We start from the raw sequence: 19,265 nt of genomic DNA on the forward strand, positions 1-19,265 counted from the left end.
GAAATAAGGGGATTTTTAACCTCACTACTTTGCCCCCCCCCCCCCCCATCATGGGTATTGCACAAAATAAAATGTTGCCGAGCAGTTCATCGTTCACGCCCTAGCAATGTTTTTTTGTTTTTTTTTCCCAAGCGATTGTTTTTCACGGGTTTTTACAGTATAATTATTAGCTTACTTTAAAAACCCTCACGCAAGAACTGCTGTCAGCCACAGTGGCTTCCAGAGATTTTTTTTTGTGGGTCTCTATGATATATAAGCCTTCCAAATTCGAGGAGTGAAGTCATTATTATTTTTTTTTTTCAACCAATCCATTTTTAACGGTAAGGTTTGACGTTCGTTTGTTTACCTGAGCAGCCCTCTCAGGTGAACTATTCCATTATCTCCGTTGCGATGATCCCCCGTAACCTCTTCCGGCCTACCTCCGTATACTGATGACTGTCAGTCAGAGTCCATGTCAGGTTACCTACGCCATGCCGGGTTAGCTACTTAGCATTCAAAGAGGTGTATGGTGGCAGAACCAATTAAGTCCGACTCTGTCTTTGCTTCTTGGTTTGTTCCTCTTCCTCACCTCATCCTTATAGGATAGGCCATCACTTTGTGACATGAGGACGGTTTACTGTAGGCGAGATCAACATTGCTGGTCACAATTAATGAAATATTTCATTTTTTAATTGTATTATTTCTAAGTAATTTTACTAGATTTTTTTTATTGCATTTTCCCAATCTTACTGGAAAATTTGAATCCAATACGAGCTGTACTGAATCAAACTTTGTAGAAATCTGGCTTGATTGGATGTTTTTTTTTTTGCAGGCTTTTTTCTGTGACACAAAATGGGCGCTAAAAAGTCAACCCGGCATTTTTACAAATTCCAATGTCGTCTCGCCCTAACAACTCTGACCAGAATTCATCGGTCCGACCCGCACCGAACTAATCGAAAATTGGTGTTATGTGTCTTCAATGCGGGCTTTGTTGCTTTTTTGGGTTGTTTACTGACTTAGAAAGCAAAAATCAAACTTTCAAAATGCCGCTTGCTCACGCATGCCCGATTTGTCTCGACAACTGCTGTCTCTTGTCGTGTGATTGACAGCCACTTCGACAAGTAAACATGTTGGCATTTATGCATAAAACATCCATTTTTTTCCTACTCTGTTTTAGATTCAATTCAGTGTCAAATGATGACAATTTGCCAAATTTTCACAATAAATTTACTCATAAAGCTCCTGTGAGGATTGTTCAAGTGTCGGATGTAATGGCAGTCAGATGGGACTGAGGCGGAACACTCAAGAGGGGCGCTTTTACTTCATTTTGACACGTAAACAACATTTTTGACAGCGTTCCGCAACTCTGACTTACAACGTTGTCGCATGAGGAGGAAGTCCAACCCAGTGGTAACTTACAGTTAAGGCAAGGGGAAAGAATGTGATGAGGTGGGAATGTGTGGCAGCCCAGACCGCGCCGCACCACAAACCGCAGGCTGGCCAATGGGATGCCACCTCCCCCCCGATCGTCTGGGCCTGCCAACCCAGCAAGAAGACGGGACCCGGGACACACACCGGCGCTCAGATGGCACCACTTAGTCGTCTACTTGAAACGGAACGTCGCCTCCCGGCCCAAATGCTAAAGCGGAACGGACCTGGGAGCGTTTTATGAAAAATTTCTGACCCCAGGGTGCTTTTAGAGATAAAAAATTACGGCTGTCTGAGGGCCACATAATACACAGTCAAGCTTCACGGGGGACAAAAGCTTAAGCGGGCTGTGAACAACGGGCCCACCCACGTGCTACCAGACTACAAGGCTACCTCATTTAGGCCAGTGGAGGCCTTGAGGCTACTGAGGATTTTTTTTTTTTTTTATTCAGATCCTCAATGATAGAGGGGAGGGGGAGCATCATTTGATCAATGATTCTTTAACAAATTTAACAAGAGGCCTTTTTGTTCAAATGGTTTTTGAAATTTCTCTCAAGATGAAACCGCTCATAAACTGTCTGTAAACGTCTGCAGTTTTCCCACTGGGGGATAAAGTATACCCGACAATTTTCTGGCTTTGGGGTTTGTATCAGAGCTGTAATGGACAGGACAGTTCGTGTGTGTAAAAAAAAAAAAAAAAAAAAAGTCTTTTGCATTGCCAGGACTGAAGTGCGAAAGCCTGGGACCAGAACCACGACTGCAGTCTCATTGAAGTGTTGAAATACAGATGTAGCGTTGGAGCTCTGTCAGCCAGAACTCACCAAAGTGGTTAGAAAACCGATGCGGCTTTGCTGATTTAGATAACTAAAGTTTCCCTCGGTGAACTTCATCTGGTACAAGATCGTGGTGTGAAAGGCTCATCTTCAGGATTGACGTTTTTTTTTTCTAGGATTTATTTCTAGCAATTGTGTTTATTCCGATTGTGTATCAATAACGCATTCTGTTCATTGGACACAGCCGAGAAGTTGTATTGTGCAAGATGTCGTGGAAAAAAAGGCGAAAGTCGCCATCGCGAAAATTATATCCAAATTTGTTTCGTTTTGTAATTTTATCATCACAGTCTAGTCGTTCTATTTCTATCTTTGCTACGCTTTTCTTGATTATACTGATAAGAGCAGAAATTGCATTTATGACATAACATGTCATAAACACAAACGTAAATACATTGTACATGACTTAGATCTCACTCACATGGAGACGTCATGACACTCCGGGGACGGATAATCTGCGGTCCAATCGGTGCCGAGCACTCGTCTACGCTTGACATCTTCACTTTTGTATTGATTCCTCTGCACTTTGCCTCATACGGCCGCACACACACACGCACACACATGCTTAGAAATGGGGACAAGCACACACATGGGGATTTGGAAAGTGGCTTTGGATGCTTTCTCTCTCCCATTCCGAGCACTTAAAGGTAGCTGGGCGGGAGAAGGAGCGATGAGGGTAGAGAAAGAAGGCAAGTCTGTTAAAATTGGACAAAAGTGGAATATTCCCAGTCTGTATTAACTTCCATTTTTTGACCCCCCCCAGTATTTCAATTTAGATGATTTGTAAAACTAACGGATCAGTGCCGCATTCTTAATGATCTCATTTTTTTTCAAATGTATTTTTCCTTACGAGGGTTGTCGGCTGCATCGCAAAAGCATACGGCAGTAAATGAGTTGGACTTGAGGCTATTTTCCTCTTGGTTTCCTCTCCACTATCAGTGGCCTCAACTCAGGAAAAAAAAAGAAATGGCAAAGAACAGTCGAATGTGCGCATGTGTGTGTGTGTGCCGTTAAGTACAAACAAGACGTTGCGCTTTTCAAGGCTGCAGAACATTGAAGCAAGCTAGTGTCTTTTGAATATACTCATCAGAGCTGCAAATGGGTAGCCTAACATATTTGCTTTTATTTATTTATTTTTTGCAAGGACATGGCTTGCTAAGTTTTGCTCGCCAGTTGCCTAAAATAAATCATTGAGAACATTAGAGGGGACTGCTGGTGCAGTGATTACATTATGATCTAGTGCGGGGACTCCCTGAAAGTGGTGCGCAAGATTAAAAGTGCTGTGGTGGTCTGGTCTGGGATAATAATGACACCTTCATATACATTTTTTTTAAAAGTGTGATTGTGTGTCACAGAAGAAAAAAAAAGTTTTCTAACTTGTTTAGATATATAGAAAGGTTCTAAATGATGATGATGATTATTATTAAATATTTGTATTACTATATAAGTTATTCTATCAGAGATGTTTTGGAACAATGAGTTTAAAAATTGGTTTGCTTGACAAAATTAAATGCCTAATTGAGTATGAAATGTTTTTTTAATTTATGGAAAAAAAATGGAAAAAAATATTACATATTGATTTCATGCAACTGTAAGGAAAATATATAGCTGTTTCTTTAAAATGAATTAGTTTAATAGTATGTTTCGGTTCTGTTCTCATGATTGTGTAGCGGCACAATAGAAAACAAAGCCATTGGAGTCTGGTGTTAAAAATGCAAAGACGGGTTTTGCACTCATTCTCCTAATTGTTGCATCTAATCGACTATTAAGGCGCATTTGCTGCTGCTTAATTATTCAACTGCTGTTGTCTCAAAGCAAGCAGTGTTTGTTTTAAAAGGAGCGCATCAAGTGCTGAAATGCGAACTCTTTCGATTTCAGTGAACTTGAGATATGTTGCAGCACTAAAAAATTCAAATTAAAGCCATTTTTTTTGTCGTTTTGTCAACAAACTCGCCATTTAATAGACACAACACACTCCATTTAATAGACACAGACTAAATCCTAAATAAATGAGTATACAGTATATTTGTTGCACGGATTGGACTCTGAAACAGTAACCGCTCCAATCGTTCCGGCTACGATTGCAATGCCCAGGGGGCTAAAAAAAAACTCGTGGACACGCACACATAGTACACGCTGAGGGTCACATGTGGAAATAGCTTATTACATTCTGTGACCAATAAACACCTCCATGTAGCTTGTCCACTGATAGATGCGACAATATTACACACACTATCCCAACTCTTCTCGTCCTGTTTCTATTTAAAAAAAAAAAAAAAAAAAAATGTACACAGGGGGCATTCAGTCCACGCTCATGCTTGGCCTCCGCCCTAGAACAACTCAAGTAAGCTCATTTCCCAAAGTTGACTAGGTTTATTTTTGTTCTTGTTTCCAGTGGCATGGAACTGAGAGCCAGTTGAGAGTTTGTTGTTTTTCACACGAGAATGAAAAGTGTGTACATGACGCTTTACGAGTGAGGCAATTTGTGGTTTCATACTCTGTGAAATAGAAGTGATTGCGCAAGTTTAGGGAGAGAACAAAATGAGTTCATTGTATGGTCGAAGATACAGTAAGACGCTCTTCTAAGTAAGTAGCATTCATAAGTAGGCTTACTTGTTTATTATTTGAAATCAAAGAGATGATCAAACAGTGATTGATGGACTTGTTTTTCTCAGGCGAAAATATAATTTGCCATTTTGAAAGCTTTTCCATGCATAGAAAACTCACCAAATTGGTTTGGCTTGTTCAAACTGTTGAAAATTTGAATTTGGATTCCGGCGTGACCCCCACATTCGATTTAATTTAGCAACAGGAGGTTTGACAAACATGTCTTTCATAAGTAGCACAAAAGGAAGCATGTCTAGCCGTTTTGGCCTTTTTGGAATCATTTTGGCCATTTGCAAGGCTTCCTGACTCCTCCCAGAAACTTCACACAATTGCTCCAAATTTGTATGTATACTACAGAGATGGGAACATTTTCTAAAATGTCTTTGGAAGGTCAGTTTTACTTGCTGTGACTATAATTAATCAAGGAAATGTTAGCTAAATGACCATCCCTTAAACATGCATTCACGTTTCCATTCATTTCAATGAGCATGACTTTTGAGTGCAACGATGCATTCAAGTTCCAGTCTGGTGCAGGACTACACATACACACACAAAACTGCTCCCCTGCTTTTAATTGCTCATAATGATTTTCTCCTGTTTCCCAGTCAACAGGTCTCCTATCTAATAGGGAGCACACTGTTAGCAGGATGAATATTTATTTACTTCGTATTTTTGCTTTTCACAGGCGTGAAAGGCCTTGGAGCTAATTTAATTTTCCTGTTCTGTTTTGGGGAGATTGTTTCTGAGTGTGCGTATATATGTGTGTGTTTGTGTCTCCGTGTGACAGAAAACACTCTAATGAGTTACAAGTGTGTATCATGACGGGGTTTTTATTTTCCTCTTTCAAACCTGCTTGAAAATGTAAATTTCCCACACTAGCCCACGGTGCATATGTACTCAACTGAAGATTTATTAGTCGAGTGTCTTTAAAGTGGAAGTCAACTCAAAAATTGGCTTGACTATAATAATTTCTAGGTGGCCTGTACCATTGCTGGACCAGCCCAAAAAAAAAACTTGGTTCAGCTCTACTAACACCAAAGTTCAGAGAAGTGGCTTTTATTCTGACATGATGTTACTTCTCCCCACACTCAGACCCTGCTGTGATGGAATCAAAAAATCCCCGGGTTCTTTAATGAGGATTTTGACCTCAATTAAGGTGCCGTTTTGGATTTGTCTTTTTTCTGTTTTTAGGGGGGAGGCGGGAACCCCAGAGAGTTTGGGAGTTCAGTGAAGTGATCCTGAAAATGTCCATCCCTCTTGAAAGGTTGATTAGATTATAACCTTAATAGAGGCTAATCTTTGCCGCGCCCCTAATTGCCCACATGTCACTGTGGCACCCTCAACAGCTTGCTTCTGAATGAACAAAAATGGAACCCAGAAGGACAATATTTTGGTATTTAATCGGATTGTATACTGTGATCGCTGCTCATTAACAAATCACTCGCTAGTTAGTAACCAACACTGAATTAGCAGCTAGGTAGCTAATAATCAAAAAATAATCTTGCTGTCTAAAGGAGAAGAATGCAGTCGATAAACTGTAATCACCTTATTTGAACCCTTTGCGTCAATATTTTAGCAAATTTATATTAATTGCAAGTGATATTAAATTAGTTGAGTCCAATTTGTAATCCCTTCAGTATTGCTAGCGCGCTGATAAAGATGATTTACAGCTTAGTGCGGAATGGCAAAATTAGCCTCCAATTTCTTTTTTTCCCATAAGCTGCTTTCAAACGTTCTTTGCATTTCTTTTCTGTCTCCTGACAGCGAACCAACGATTCTCGCTAAATTACTGTCTCTGTCGATACTTTTTGTCAGGTGGTTTTGAGTCTCCCGCAGACAAACATCAAAGACGTGCCAAAAGCAATTTACAATTAGTGACGAGTGAGAAGCTTAAAACTGAACATCTGCCCAACCGGCAGCTCAAAGGCTCACGTCGCCATGAAAGTGAAGGAATAGAAAGGCTAAGTTGCGCTTTAAAGTTTTCTTGTTTTGCTGCACAAGTTCACTGACCTGCTCAGAATCTGCTACTGGATCATCCGCTGTGTAACCCAGTTAGCCTTTATTCCGTAAAGAATATCCAGTTTGCACAACAATTCAAAAAAATGGCAAGAAGCACTCACATGATTCCAAGAGGTTCCAAAATTAAGCCAATATCTGTAACCGGCTTGAAACCTGTTAGCGGCTAGTTAGCAACCAGTGAGTGACAACCACAGAAAATCTCGTGAAATTGTTTAAAAAGTCATTGTTTACTTTTCCCAAAATAAGAATTATCATTTGTGTTGCCAGTGTCCCGCTGACAAAGCTAGATTAGCATCTGCAGAAAACAAACAAAAGTTGCGTACGAGCGACATGAAAGCGTCAGGCCGGCATGATGCTAATCAAAAGCTGGACCGAGGGGAGTTTGAGCGAGTGCGCAATCTACAGAGACCGATGCAAAGTGTCTGTGAGCTGCCCAAATGGTGACAGGAATAGAACAAAAAAAGAATATTTATTGACTATATTCTGTTTACCACATTTATATTAATAACCGATACAATGCGTGGGGAAAAAAAAATCATTTGAAGCCTTCTCAAGATTCATGTGGATGCGAGCAAGCAGTTAGCAATTTCTCAAAAACGACTCAACATTTACTTAGCAGCCTGTGAACAACCAATAAGGGAAACAGGAAACACTAAAAAGCCGATAACTTGTAACCAGTCTCGGGGTACTCAGTAAATACTCAATATACAGTCCAGTTAGCTACAAGTAAGAAAGCAGTTTGCAGCTAGTTGACAATCACTCCGAAACCACCTAGAAAGAAGTTAGAAAGTAGTTAGCACCTATATAATGACTATTATTTTATTTTTTAAAATTTTTTTTTGTGTTGTTTACTTGTATGTATATATTGTGTACTATGTCTTGTCACCGTGGGATAGTGGGAACGTAATTTCGATTTCTTTGTGTGTCTTGGCATGTGAAGAAATTGACAATAAAGCAGACTTTGACTATTCTGTAAATTCTCAATATACAGTCAAATTCACAACCAGTTAAAGTTATAGTAGATTTTGCCTGTATACTCTACATCTGGACTATTCCCCAGCGTTCCAAAGTAAGCAGATAAAGTGAGCTGATAAGCACTTTGGCGGGTGGTCATGCCAGGGCATGCTCCGACTTAATGACAGCTGCCTTGTTGACGCTCCCGAAGCCAATTACAGCGCCACGTAATTGGGCTTGATTGCTGGGAGGCCAATTATATCCGTTTGCACACTCGCTGCCTTTTATTATGATAGTGTGTTTGTGTGTCAGCTTCATTCTGCTGTGTGGTCATAAAAAGCATAGTCTTGAATGATAACATCAATTGGGACCTTTTTTTATCCTCTTCGCTTTTTTTCCTTCAAGTCACTGTTAGCATGAGAGACATTGAAGGTCCAATTAGTCCCGCCTGTCAGCTAGCACCGTGAATGTGCTCATTATGCAGCGTACATTTAGCCAAGCTGAGCTAACTTTGTTTCCGTTCACTTGCGCAGGCAGAATGGCCACGGCGACCAAAGAAGAAATAAGCGCTAAACTCGGCCAAATATGTCAACAAGTATTCAGACTGAAGGACTTTTGTTGCTTTATTTCATGCTGGTAGCTGCACAAATTCGAATAAAACGGCTAACAACTTGATTTGCGTAAGAGAAAAACTCCTTGCGGATGTTTTAAAGAATAAGTACACATTTTCCATTACTCAAAATAGAGTCTTCGAATAGTTTGACAGTGAGCGAGGTGAGCTGGGTGTAATTACACGTGGTCGTACGGGGAATGCAATAATTGCCAGTGGTCGTCTGGAATGGAGGGTGGGGTCTTCTGGCAGGTGTGATTATCCTTAGTGGCCACACACCCAGTAACAATCAACTGCGGCTTTTATGTGAGAGCCATTATTGTTCAAAGATTATAAAAAGGAGTTTTGAATATTAACCGTATTCATTTGTCGTCATTTTCACGGCCGCGGTAGTTTTTAATGATGGTTTTGGTAAGACGTTTCTTCATGGTTCTGGTTTTTTGGATGGCTCTTTTGCGGGAGGTCCTCAGTTTATGATGGTTTTGAGGTTATAAACGATGCGCCATGAACTAGTTTGGGTGTCGTAAGGATACGTGTTCATGTGGCACATAAATGTGCTCAGTTTCTGTTACTAGTTTTTATTGGATTGTTTCTTATCGCGTGGAAATGTTTTTTTTTCCTATCGAGATATTTACTGTAGACTTTATAAATGTAATAAATCAAGAAAGTCTTGGAGCAAATAAGTAGTTCAAATGCTTGTATGATGTGAATGTTGAACTGAAATTCGATGGGTACAAAATACAGTCAACCGCAGAAGCAACAAAGGCCGCCATTTTTCCAGGCAACAAATCAGACGACAAGCGTGATTGGTTCTGAGCGGTAGCGTGGCGACATGCCAGATGCAGCTGGGGTCAAAAAAGAGATGAAAAAGAAGGCGAGAGACACAAATAGTGGCTGAGAAGAAAAGAAGCAGCAAGCGCTGACCCACCAGGGAGCACGTCTAATGTAATATTTAGACGGACACGTGGGCCGATGATGTCACCCCCGGCTCGCTTTTAGACCCCTCGGAAATAGCAGTCAAACACACGGAGAGGCTCCCCCGCTTGCCTGGTGAGCTGCGAACGAGCCGATAAATGACATTCCGCCTGTAATAGCGGATTTCCTTGTTTTTAAAGAAGGCGCTGTCGATAGATAGATAGATAGATAGATAGATAGATAGATAGATAGATAGATAGATAGATAGATAGATAGATAGATAGATAGATAGATAGATAGATAGATAGATAGATAGATAGATAGATAGATAGATAGATAGATAGATAGATAGATAGAAAATGGGCCATTCATTGCCTTATAATTCGGTGCGCCTTATAGTGCGGAAAATACGATAGATAGATAGATAGATAGATAGATGGATAGATGGATAGATGGATAGATGGATAGATAGATAGATAGATAGATAGATAGATAGATAGATAGATAGATAGATAGATAGATAGATAGATAGATAGATAGATAGATAGATAGAAAATGGGCCATTCCTTGAAGGTGCGCCTTATAATCCGGTGCGCCTTATAGTGCGGAAAATACGATAGATAGATAGATAGATAGATAGATAGATAGATAGATAGATAGATAGATAGATAGATAGATAGATAGATAGATAGATAGATTATTGATCCCCCAGGGGAGGAAATTCAAGAATTCTTAATTGCAACAAGTGTCATGAAAAGCAGTGGCTCGTTCGTTATGAAGTGGGGCCGTGCATTGAACTAGGCTAGAAAATGCAGAGTAAAAATGAAAAATGCTATAATTCTTCATCTTGTCTGGCGAAAGCATGTCGCAGACATGTTATTTATGTTTATGATCCGCGGCTCACTGCTCGTCTCGAAGCGTAAGTGGAAACATTTGGTGTAGTACACACACACACACAAATACAGTCTTCTAGATGTTCGGCGTAGGCACTGAATGGTCTCGAGGGCCAGGAGCTCGAAAGTTCATGTGATCGTACCATGTGCGGTTGGTTCTGTGTGCATGCACGTGTGTGTGCGTGTTTGTGTTAGGGAAGCTGACAACAGGCTCTTTCATGAAGGTCGTCTACCATTGGGCTCAGACTTCACGCTGTCACCTTTCTCTCTCTCTCTTTTTAATCCGATTGCTCCACCGCCCAATAGGTTTCCTCTTAATTAACTTCAAATCTTAATTGGCTTGCGGTTTAATTAAAATCGGGCTTCACGAGATCAGGATTTTTGGGGTCGATAACCGATTAGCGAGTTTAAATATCAAAGATGGAGTAAAATAACTATTGAAATAGGTTTTTATTTACTAAACTAACTTTTGTGCAGTTGATGGAGCATAAGCAAAAACATGCTTTAGCACTTTTGCCGATATTTAACGTTGTTTGCCCAGCCCCAAGGAAGGAAAGGGGAGAAAAAAAATCCATTAGTGATTACCTAAATGAATTTGTGGAAGCCTGCTATCGATAAATCTATATGCGAGAAACTGTACCTGCTCTAATGAATGCTGGAATGAAAATAATTGTTTTTCCATCCACTTTCAAAATTGCATTAAAAATTTAGTTACAGGTTCCAGCTTTCATACAAGTCAACAATTGGAAATTTGTCATCACTTGTTTTGCGTTACGGCAGATGTTGTGTTTGTCAAAAGATCGTGTGGACTGCATTCCATGTGCTATGCAGTTTTAGTTGTGTTGTGGGTTCTTGTGTGTGTGTGTGTGTGTGTGTGTGTGTGTGTGTGTGTGTGTGTGTGTGTGTGTGTGTGTGTGTGTGTGTGTGTGTGTGTGGTCCCGTCAACCTCTCACCGCCCCCCCCACTTGATTGGTTTGTCATGTTGCTGACTGGATGCTTCACCTTATATCAGGACACACACATGCGCACACACACAGACACACAGACACACACACACACACACACACGCACACACACACAAGCAGATAGACAGAGGCAGTAGGTCTGACTGTCCTTGCAGCCTCGCCGAGCGCTGTAAAAGTGTTTCAGAGCAGTCATTTGTCAAAGTCACTCACTCTTTGTGTTGCTTTCTCTTTCACTGTCTCGCTGCTTTTCTTAAAGTGAATCGAAGTCAAAGGCTTTAGAATAAAATACATTTATGAATAAATAAATATCTTTTGACTGGGTTTTGTGCATCCGTATTTTTGTCACTTTTCAATGTGACACTAGGGCGGCGCCACTGCCCTTAATGCTACTCTACTAAAGTTCAATTGACCTTGTTGTAAAAATGTCTCCAGTTATTTTTTATTTTTTTTATGTGACACGAAAGTACACGTTACGCGTCATTAAATGCGCACGGGGGCCAGGCGTCCTACCTGGTGGCAAACACCGTGTCAACAACAGCCGAGCGTGACATGGCTTGGTCACTTTGTCACCCCCGTGTGTCTGACAGCACGCTCATATGAATTATGAAGGCCATTTTTATGTTCCAGTGCACACAACACATCTTTTATTCACACAGATGTTCTTCAAGTAATGTATTTTACATGTATACATTGCGTACGGACATGGAAGGTGATGGATGCACCGGCCACATTATTAGGCACACCTCTATTAAAATATTAATGTCATATGTTATATTGTTTCGGAACAAAAAGTTACCGTATTTTCCGCACTATAAGGCGCAGCGGATTATAAGGCGCACCTTGAATGAATGGCCCATTTTAAAACTTTGTCCATATATAAGGCGCACCGGATTATAAAGCGCATAGAATAAATAACTCAGCGTTGCTCAAACATTAATGCAATCACAATGCAGTAACATTCGAAATAGTGAAAACAATAACAATATATCAATAACTCAACGTTGCTCAAACGTTAATATCACACAACACAAAATAAAAACGTAAAGCTTACTTTAATAAGTTAGTCTTCATCTACGAATCCATATTGGTCCATATATAAGGCACACTGTCGGCTTTTGAGAAAATTGGAGGTTTTTAGGTGCGCCTTATCGTGCGGAAAATACGGTAGTTGATCAAATAAAAAGAATTACTGTTTATTTCCATGCTACGTCGATATTGTGTGTGTGTGTGCTTTGAAAAGACGCTGGCAGCCTAGATACATATCATTTAAAGCCCACCAACAGATTTCACACACTATTTGAAAGTCCAGATATAGGAATTTTATTTTATTTTTTTTTCCCTGTGGAAGTTTTCTGTATTTGTCGCCGAGTGATCTCCCCGGTGTACGCCGCCCTGTCAACTTTGTGTGTAAATAGCTCATTAGCGCAATGGGAGGGGCACATCCCGACTATGTGTGTGTGTGTTGACTGATGTGGTCGCAGCAGGGTGCCGAGGCCTACTTCCAACCTCCTCTCATCCCATCCTGGTTGCTCTCTTCCGTCGCCGCTCTCCCTCCGCCTTCATCTGATGTGGCGGCATCACCGAGGGACACCGCTTGTCTTCAAACGTCCCATTCTTGACTCCCCCTCCCTCAACGCTCACTTCAAGTCCTATGACACACTTGTCACCCGCACCCTGAACGTTATTCGTTACCCCCTGCCGTTTTGTCGCAACTCCGCCCGCCTCATTCCACTGAATTCCTTCTTTCTTTTTTTTCCAGTTTCTATCGGGATGATGGCTCTCTCGGTCTCTTTCTCGAATTTGTAAAAATCACCACAAGTATGGACTTGATTTAGAGAGATGAGTGAAAAATTCCCCCCCCCCCCCGATGCCAGAGACAGGTGAAACCAAATCCGTTGAATGGCACCATTGTCTGGATCTGCGCCTAAAGACTGAAAGAGGCGCCGTGAATGCGTTTGTTGGCTGCACTCTAACACTTGACCTCTGACCTTACCTCCTATGGAGCCCTCTATGATTGCTGCCGGGCCGAAGAAGCAAGCCCGGTCTGTGTTTGTACGTCACTCTGGCTTTTGTTTAACTTTTCTGCCTGTTAACGTTGTTTTCCTCCCCGTCCGTCCCTTGCAAAGAGAAAGTGGGCTTAGACGGGCTGGGCTCATGTTAAACAAAGATTTAAGCCGGTGGGTGGCTGGCGGAGAGGCAGACTAAGGTGAGGCTCAAGAAGGAAGATGAGGGAACACAAAAACGTTATATTTTATTTAATTTACCAGATTAAGATTTTGTCTGTCTGAAACAAATGCAGCAACAACAACAAAAAAATACACAAATGGTTAAATTTACCAGATTAGGATTTTGTTTGTCTTAATTTCTGGTAACAACAAATGCAGACCTTAAATTTGGACATCCAAAAACGTTCGGGGGCAAACCGCAAAACTCTCCAAAGATGTTGGGTTGGTTAACAAAAAATACTTTTGACCAAAATGCCCCATGGTGAATTTTGATTTTCTCCACCTACTTTATTACGTTGTGCGATTTAGACTCATTTGAGTGGTCAGATTGACGACACTTTGAACAAAAATATCTCATGGTGAGCTATCAAACTCTCTGTCGACACATAAGAGGTAAAATCCCCCGTCAGAGCTTCTAAGGGCCCACATGTCAAGTGTCACTCATTTCCATTTATGCTCATTTGGCTAAATTATGTGTCAAGTATCATTGAATCCAATTTGGGCTCATTTGGTTGGATTACTTTGGACAAGTCGAGTCAAATTTGGTGTTTGGACGCTCTCGAATTTGAAATTTTAAACCAAATTTCAACCTTCAAACTCTGCTCCACTTGATCCACGTTTGTGGTAGCCATGATTCTGCCAAATTGAATTCCCTTGGACGCCAAAATCACTGCTTTTAATCAAAATGGTTGTCGACCTGCTGATCATTTTAGGACTTTTGAGAAGTTTTGGTGCATCCTGTCATGATTGACAATCCCGCCAAATTGTAATTGGATCAAAGTTAGTGGCAAGACTTTTGTCGAGTTCTCACAAAGCTTGATGTAAAATCCAACGGAAGTAATAGTAAAAGAAATATGATGTGAATATAGGTAGGACTTATGCTCTTTTTCTGTATATTGAGGATGAAAGCAGGTCTTGATCTATTTTTAGCCTTTTGTCATAAAGGGAACAATATTCAAGCGTGTTGCACATCAAAAGTGCCCGCTCCCGCTCAGTTCTCACTTAAGGCGGCGGAATGTCGTTATTCAACAAGTATGCAAATGGTGATTTCCAGGGTGTCTTATTTGATCAGTAGCATATATTCGAGTTATGTCTTTGTTCTTGCCTGGTGAAACGTATTCATGTCCAATACATCAGAAAATCTGCCGTGGATATATTGATTTAATAACATGCTTGTTATTGTTTTTGTCTGTGGGCAGAAAAGTTGCCGCTTTGAAAATAATACAATGCAATAAACTATAATCGAATGTAGTTTATTAAACATATTCATATTTGAATCTTTCCATTTGTGTATATTTCACTGGAGTGACTCTTAACTCACAAATATACATAAAAAGTCTCCTAGTATGAAACATTTATCAGAAAAATTGAGATTTTTTTGCATGTACTACTTCTCACTGTGATGTAAACACCTTCTTTGGTCGTGCTTACTCATCCACGGTAGTTATTTGCCGTTCTTCGCGATTAAGGATGCACAAGATAAATATTTGTCCCGAAATGACACAGCAACAACGTGATGGTCATTTATCGGCGATCTCGGCGAGTCCCCGGCGCGGTCTGCCGACATCTCGCAGACAATCAATAAGGCTTTAATTCATCCTTCAAAGATAATTTCATGCTCGCTAAAGCCCATTGGTTATATTAATACATCTATTAAAGTGAAGTTCATATGGTGGCGGCGGTGCGGCTCGGGAGCCCAGGGCCGCTGATGGAGGAGAGTGCCATGACCGCAGCTATCTGCGCGTGTTAAATGAGACTTTAAACTGTTAATCATCTCGGTTAGCGGCCCCTTGCAGACAACTTCTCGGCTCTTTAATGGCTAATAAGATTCACTAAGACGGCGAGTGGCGGGCCCCATGAGGAAGCACTATCTGATATCTATTTTTTTTTTGTAGCTTCTGAGACACTGCAATGACCTCGACATTGACTTTTAGAGGAAAGTGCTTAAATTTGCTTTTTTATAATGTCTGATTTCTGTTATCCTAATGAAAATAACTGTACAGGAAAGTCTTTTTAATGGATCGCTATATAGTGTGAGAAGGAAAGTTCAGTAAGTTCTCGGTGTTTCTATCGTTCCGCAATAGACGATTGGATACGATTATCGATGCAAGCAGTACGATTCGAGGATGTAATTTTTAAAATGACCTTGGTCATGTTTATCAATATGCACCAACAGGTAAAAGCGCTCCTAAGGCCCAAATATAAGAAACAACTTATCATCGGCGTCAAAGCGATTTATATCTGGTGATTCGATGCGTATCTCGATGCGTGGGGTGCGATACGATTCAAGGATGAAGTCAAGGATGTCAAGCGGGTAAAAAGGGCTTGGTAGATTAGCAATATATATTTCCCGTTAATGCGGGATGACTTTTGCGTTGGTTCAGTGAAGGATTGTGACATCTTTTAAAGCAGAAACCTTGAAAACTTGACTTTCAGACTCTTTTGTCCAAGCGCTGAATGGATGTCTGATACGTATAACACACTGTGCAAAAAGGAGCATTGAAAGTGTATGTGTGTGTGTGTGTGTTGCACAAGTGTTATCAACGTTCTTGATAACACAAAATAGCAGCGGAAGAATATGACTTGGTGATTGATGAGTCATCGCATAATGACGGCTATCACTCGTTGGACTCCACTCCTGAGGGGGGGTGAGAGTACTTTTTTTTTTTTTTTTTTTAAACGTGGGAATACGACAGACAGCTGCTTCGTGTCCAGCTCATTTTAATGAGTGATGGATGGTGGAGTTGTAAAAGTATCATGGGAAGTGGCGTCAAAATAGTTCCGCAGGGTGTGGGCTTGTTTGAGTGCCAGACCACCCGTGTCATTACGGGTGGGGCTAAACGATGCTGTACTAAATGATGTGTTTTTCAAAATTCACGTTAAAGTCTGTTGAAAGAACAAAAATATTGTTGCTATTGATTACGACAAAGAAAAAACATCTTTAGTTCCACAAAGAAGATATATACAGAAATACAAATCGGATACTTTTATTTTTCATTGTTTAGTTTTTTGATTTTTAAGTTAAACGATAGATTTGTACCATTTTCCTTTCGTTTATTAAATTTAACAATACACCGGATATTTGTGTAGCAATCGCTACCATATGGTTTTACAAAAGAGTTCCATGCACTGATTTGTGCGTACATTGTGACTCCCATAATAAAGTGTGTGTGTCTTTGCTGACCTGTGACGAGACAGAAAAGAGTCCCAGCAGCGGGGGTCTTCCTCCTTCCTCACAGACACACACATGGTTCTACGACACACAATAACACACTGGCTGGCCCGTCCGTCCGTCTGTCCGTCTCCGTGAGAGTCATCAGCTGTCTTACTGGAAGCACTTTCCCAGCAGCTTTACAGCATTGTTGACCACTTACACACACCCACACAAACAACAAAAATGCACAAACAACACAATGCGTTCCAGTCCATCCCTTTGCAAAATTACAGACCACTTTAACCTTTTACTGAGTGGCAGGGGGGAAATTTATCTTTTTGTAATGACCTCAAGACCCACTAATTAGCTAATTTGCTAGAAAAGTAATGCGCCATTTAGAATTTCCCGACCAAAACCCAGAATATAAAGGGAAAAAAATCTTTGGGACACTATGGTAGAACATGGCTTTGAGGGAACGGACAGAAGGAGACTATCTCGCTTGCATTGGCAAAGTGTGCCAGCTTCAAGTTGTTTGCCACTCCCAGTTGACGTTTACTGTAAAACTGACACATAAAAAAGCAAAGACAATTAAACACTGTAATGTGTATTTAAACACCCAGAATGTTCTAGCATGCCATATAATTTCGTCCAGCAAAGGTCCACTAGCTCAATGCTAACATGTGATGTAGTTTTAAACCTTCAATTAGCTCCTACTTTAACACACATCAAGCAGCAACCGTCAAAACAAAAATCTTTAAATCATTTTTTCTTTGGTATCCACTTTTTGGGTTTCACTCAAAGTTTGTGATTTTATGACCGCAGTCAGAATGTGTTCTTCCGTTTTGCTGCAGGTTACGCTTTTGTTCGAGACACCGTTTGACTGTACGTCCTTTAATCAGCTGTCTTTTCAGTCCTACTTGTCTGATATTGCTTAACTGTTGTGTAGTTGGTTTGTCATCACTAAATAATATCAAATAAACAAATTGCTTCATGAAGAGTAATCAGGGAAAACATATTTTTAATACACTAATGCATTTAAAATTGTATCCGATTAATTGACGGACTAAACGATAGACTAATCAATTCTAAAAATATTTGATAGTCAAAGTGTTTGTCATCACTAAATAATACCAAATAAACAAAGATGATTGCTTCATGAAGAGAAATCAGGGAAAACATATTTTTAATACACCAATGCAATTAAAATTGTACCCGATTAATCGACTAACTAAACGATAGACTAATCAATTCTAAAAATATTTGATAGTCAAAGTATTTCAAATGTGTTTTCCCATTTTTCAATCACTATTCCATACAATCCTTGGCCAGCCAAGGTGTCCTCTTACACAGCTAAGACATTTTCAAACATGAAATATTGATAAATTCTGTGTTAAGGTCAACATTTGCTAACTGTAAGCAGGGGTAACAGCCCATGTTGACACAGGCTCCCGACTTATACAACACACACACACACACTTGCAAACACATGCTTTCACACAGTGGCACTAACACCCAACATTCCTCATAAATACGCGTATATTTGTGTGTATCTTTTCCAGAGTGTGTGTGTGCATGCTGTGATGGAACACATGGGAACGAACATGATTGCTCTTAATGACCTCTGCAACAAAAAGGCCTTTCAGCCTGCTTGTTTAGATCAACTCCCTCCCTCCCTTACCTCTACCCTCCACCCATTTTTTTTTTCTAGCCAATTGACTCCCACAGGAAGTGGTTAAAAGCACAAATCCACTCGGGCTAGGTCAACAGCAGCTGAAAGGTTTCCAAAATCAGGAAGTAATCACGGACTGATTATCATCATAATGCCAGGTGGAATCAAGCTTGGTTTCCGTGTGTGTGTGTGTTTGTGTGTGCATCTCGGGGAATGTTTTGTCATTCCTCCCAGAGTTAAAAGCGATTGGTAATTTCTAAAGATCAGACGTCTTAGCTGGAATTGCTGCTGTTTACACTCGTTTTTACATCAATTGTTTCGTGGTAGCTGAGTGTGGGGGGGAAAAGTGCAGATCGGATACAAGATGAGGTCACTTCTTCGCTATTTTTTTTATTGCTTTGGAGTAATTCTAAGAGAAAACTGTAAACCTATTTGGAATGAATTGAGTCAGGATTAAAATCAAAATGCCACAAGGATTTCACAGATTGTGTATGTACTGTAAGTTAGTTCCACACGTAAAGTAAAAAAATGTCAAAATTGTATGTACCGTATTTTCCGGACTATAAGGCGCACCTAAAAACCTCCAATTTTCTCAAAAGCCTACAGTGCGCTTTATAATCCAGTGCGCCCTGTATATGGACCAACATGGATTCGTGGATGAGGACTAACTTGTTAAAGTAAGCTTTACATGTTTATTTTGTGTGATATTAAGGCTTGAGCAACATTGAGTTATTGATATATTGTTATTGTTTTCGCTCTTTCGAGTGTTACTATATTGTGATTGCATCAACATTTGAGCAAGGTTGAGTTATTTATTCTATGCGCTTTATAATCCGGTGCACTTTATAGTGCGGAAAATACGGTAGTTGATTTTAACCTTTTATGTGGAACTGTTTGAAATAATGTCATTCAAAAAGATTCTAAATTGTTGTTTTTGAAATAGAAAAAACAAATCTTTAGGCCCTCTATGCCAGACTTTGCTCACCCCCTGGCGGGAAAATAATCTGCATCTCTCGA

The 19,265-nt window shown here is 40.3% G+C and overlaps 1 protein-coding gene across 5 annotated transcripts in view; it reads left to right on the forward strand.

The window, feature by feature from the left end:
- LOC148397413 (netrin receptor UNC5C-like) overlaps positions 1-19,265 on the forward strand; it is a 142,896-nt gene that overhangs the window by 50,846 nt on the left and 72,785 nt on the right. The window contains exon 1 of one of the 5 annotated variants that reach the window (XM_088375902.1): positions 18,317-18,406. The exons of the other annotated variants lie outside the window; for them this stretch is intronic. Coding sequence (XP_088232028.1) covers positions 18,400-18,406 — 7 coding nt within the window. The 5' untranslated portion in view covers positions 18,317-18,399. Of the gene's footprint in view, positions 1-18,316; positions 18,407-19,265 lie in introns of those variants that run through there. 5 annotated transcript variants of the gene reach the window in all.

This window comes from Syngnathus floridae, chromosome 5 (assembly GCF_059516105.1).
Source record: "Syngnathus floridae isolate MCC-2025c chromosome 5, RoL_Sflo_1.0, whole genome shotgun sequence".
Lineage (NCBI taxonomy): Eukaryota > Metazoa > Chordata > Actinopteri > Syngnathiformes > Syngnathidae > Syngnathus > Syngnathus floridae.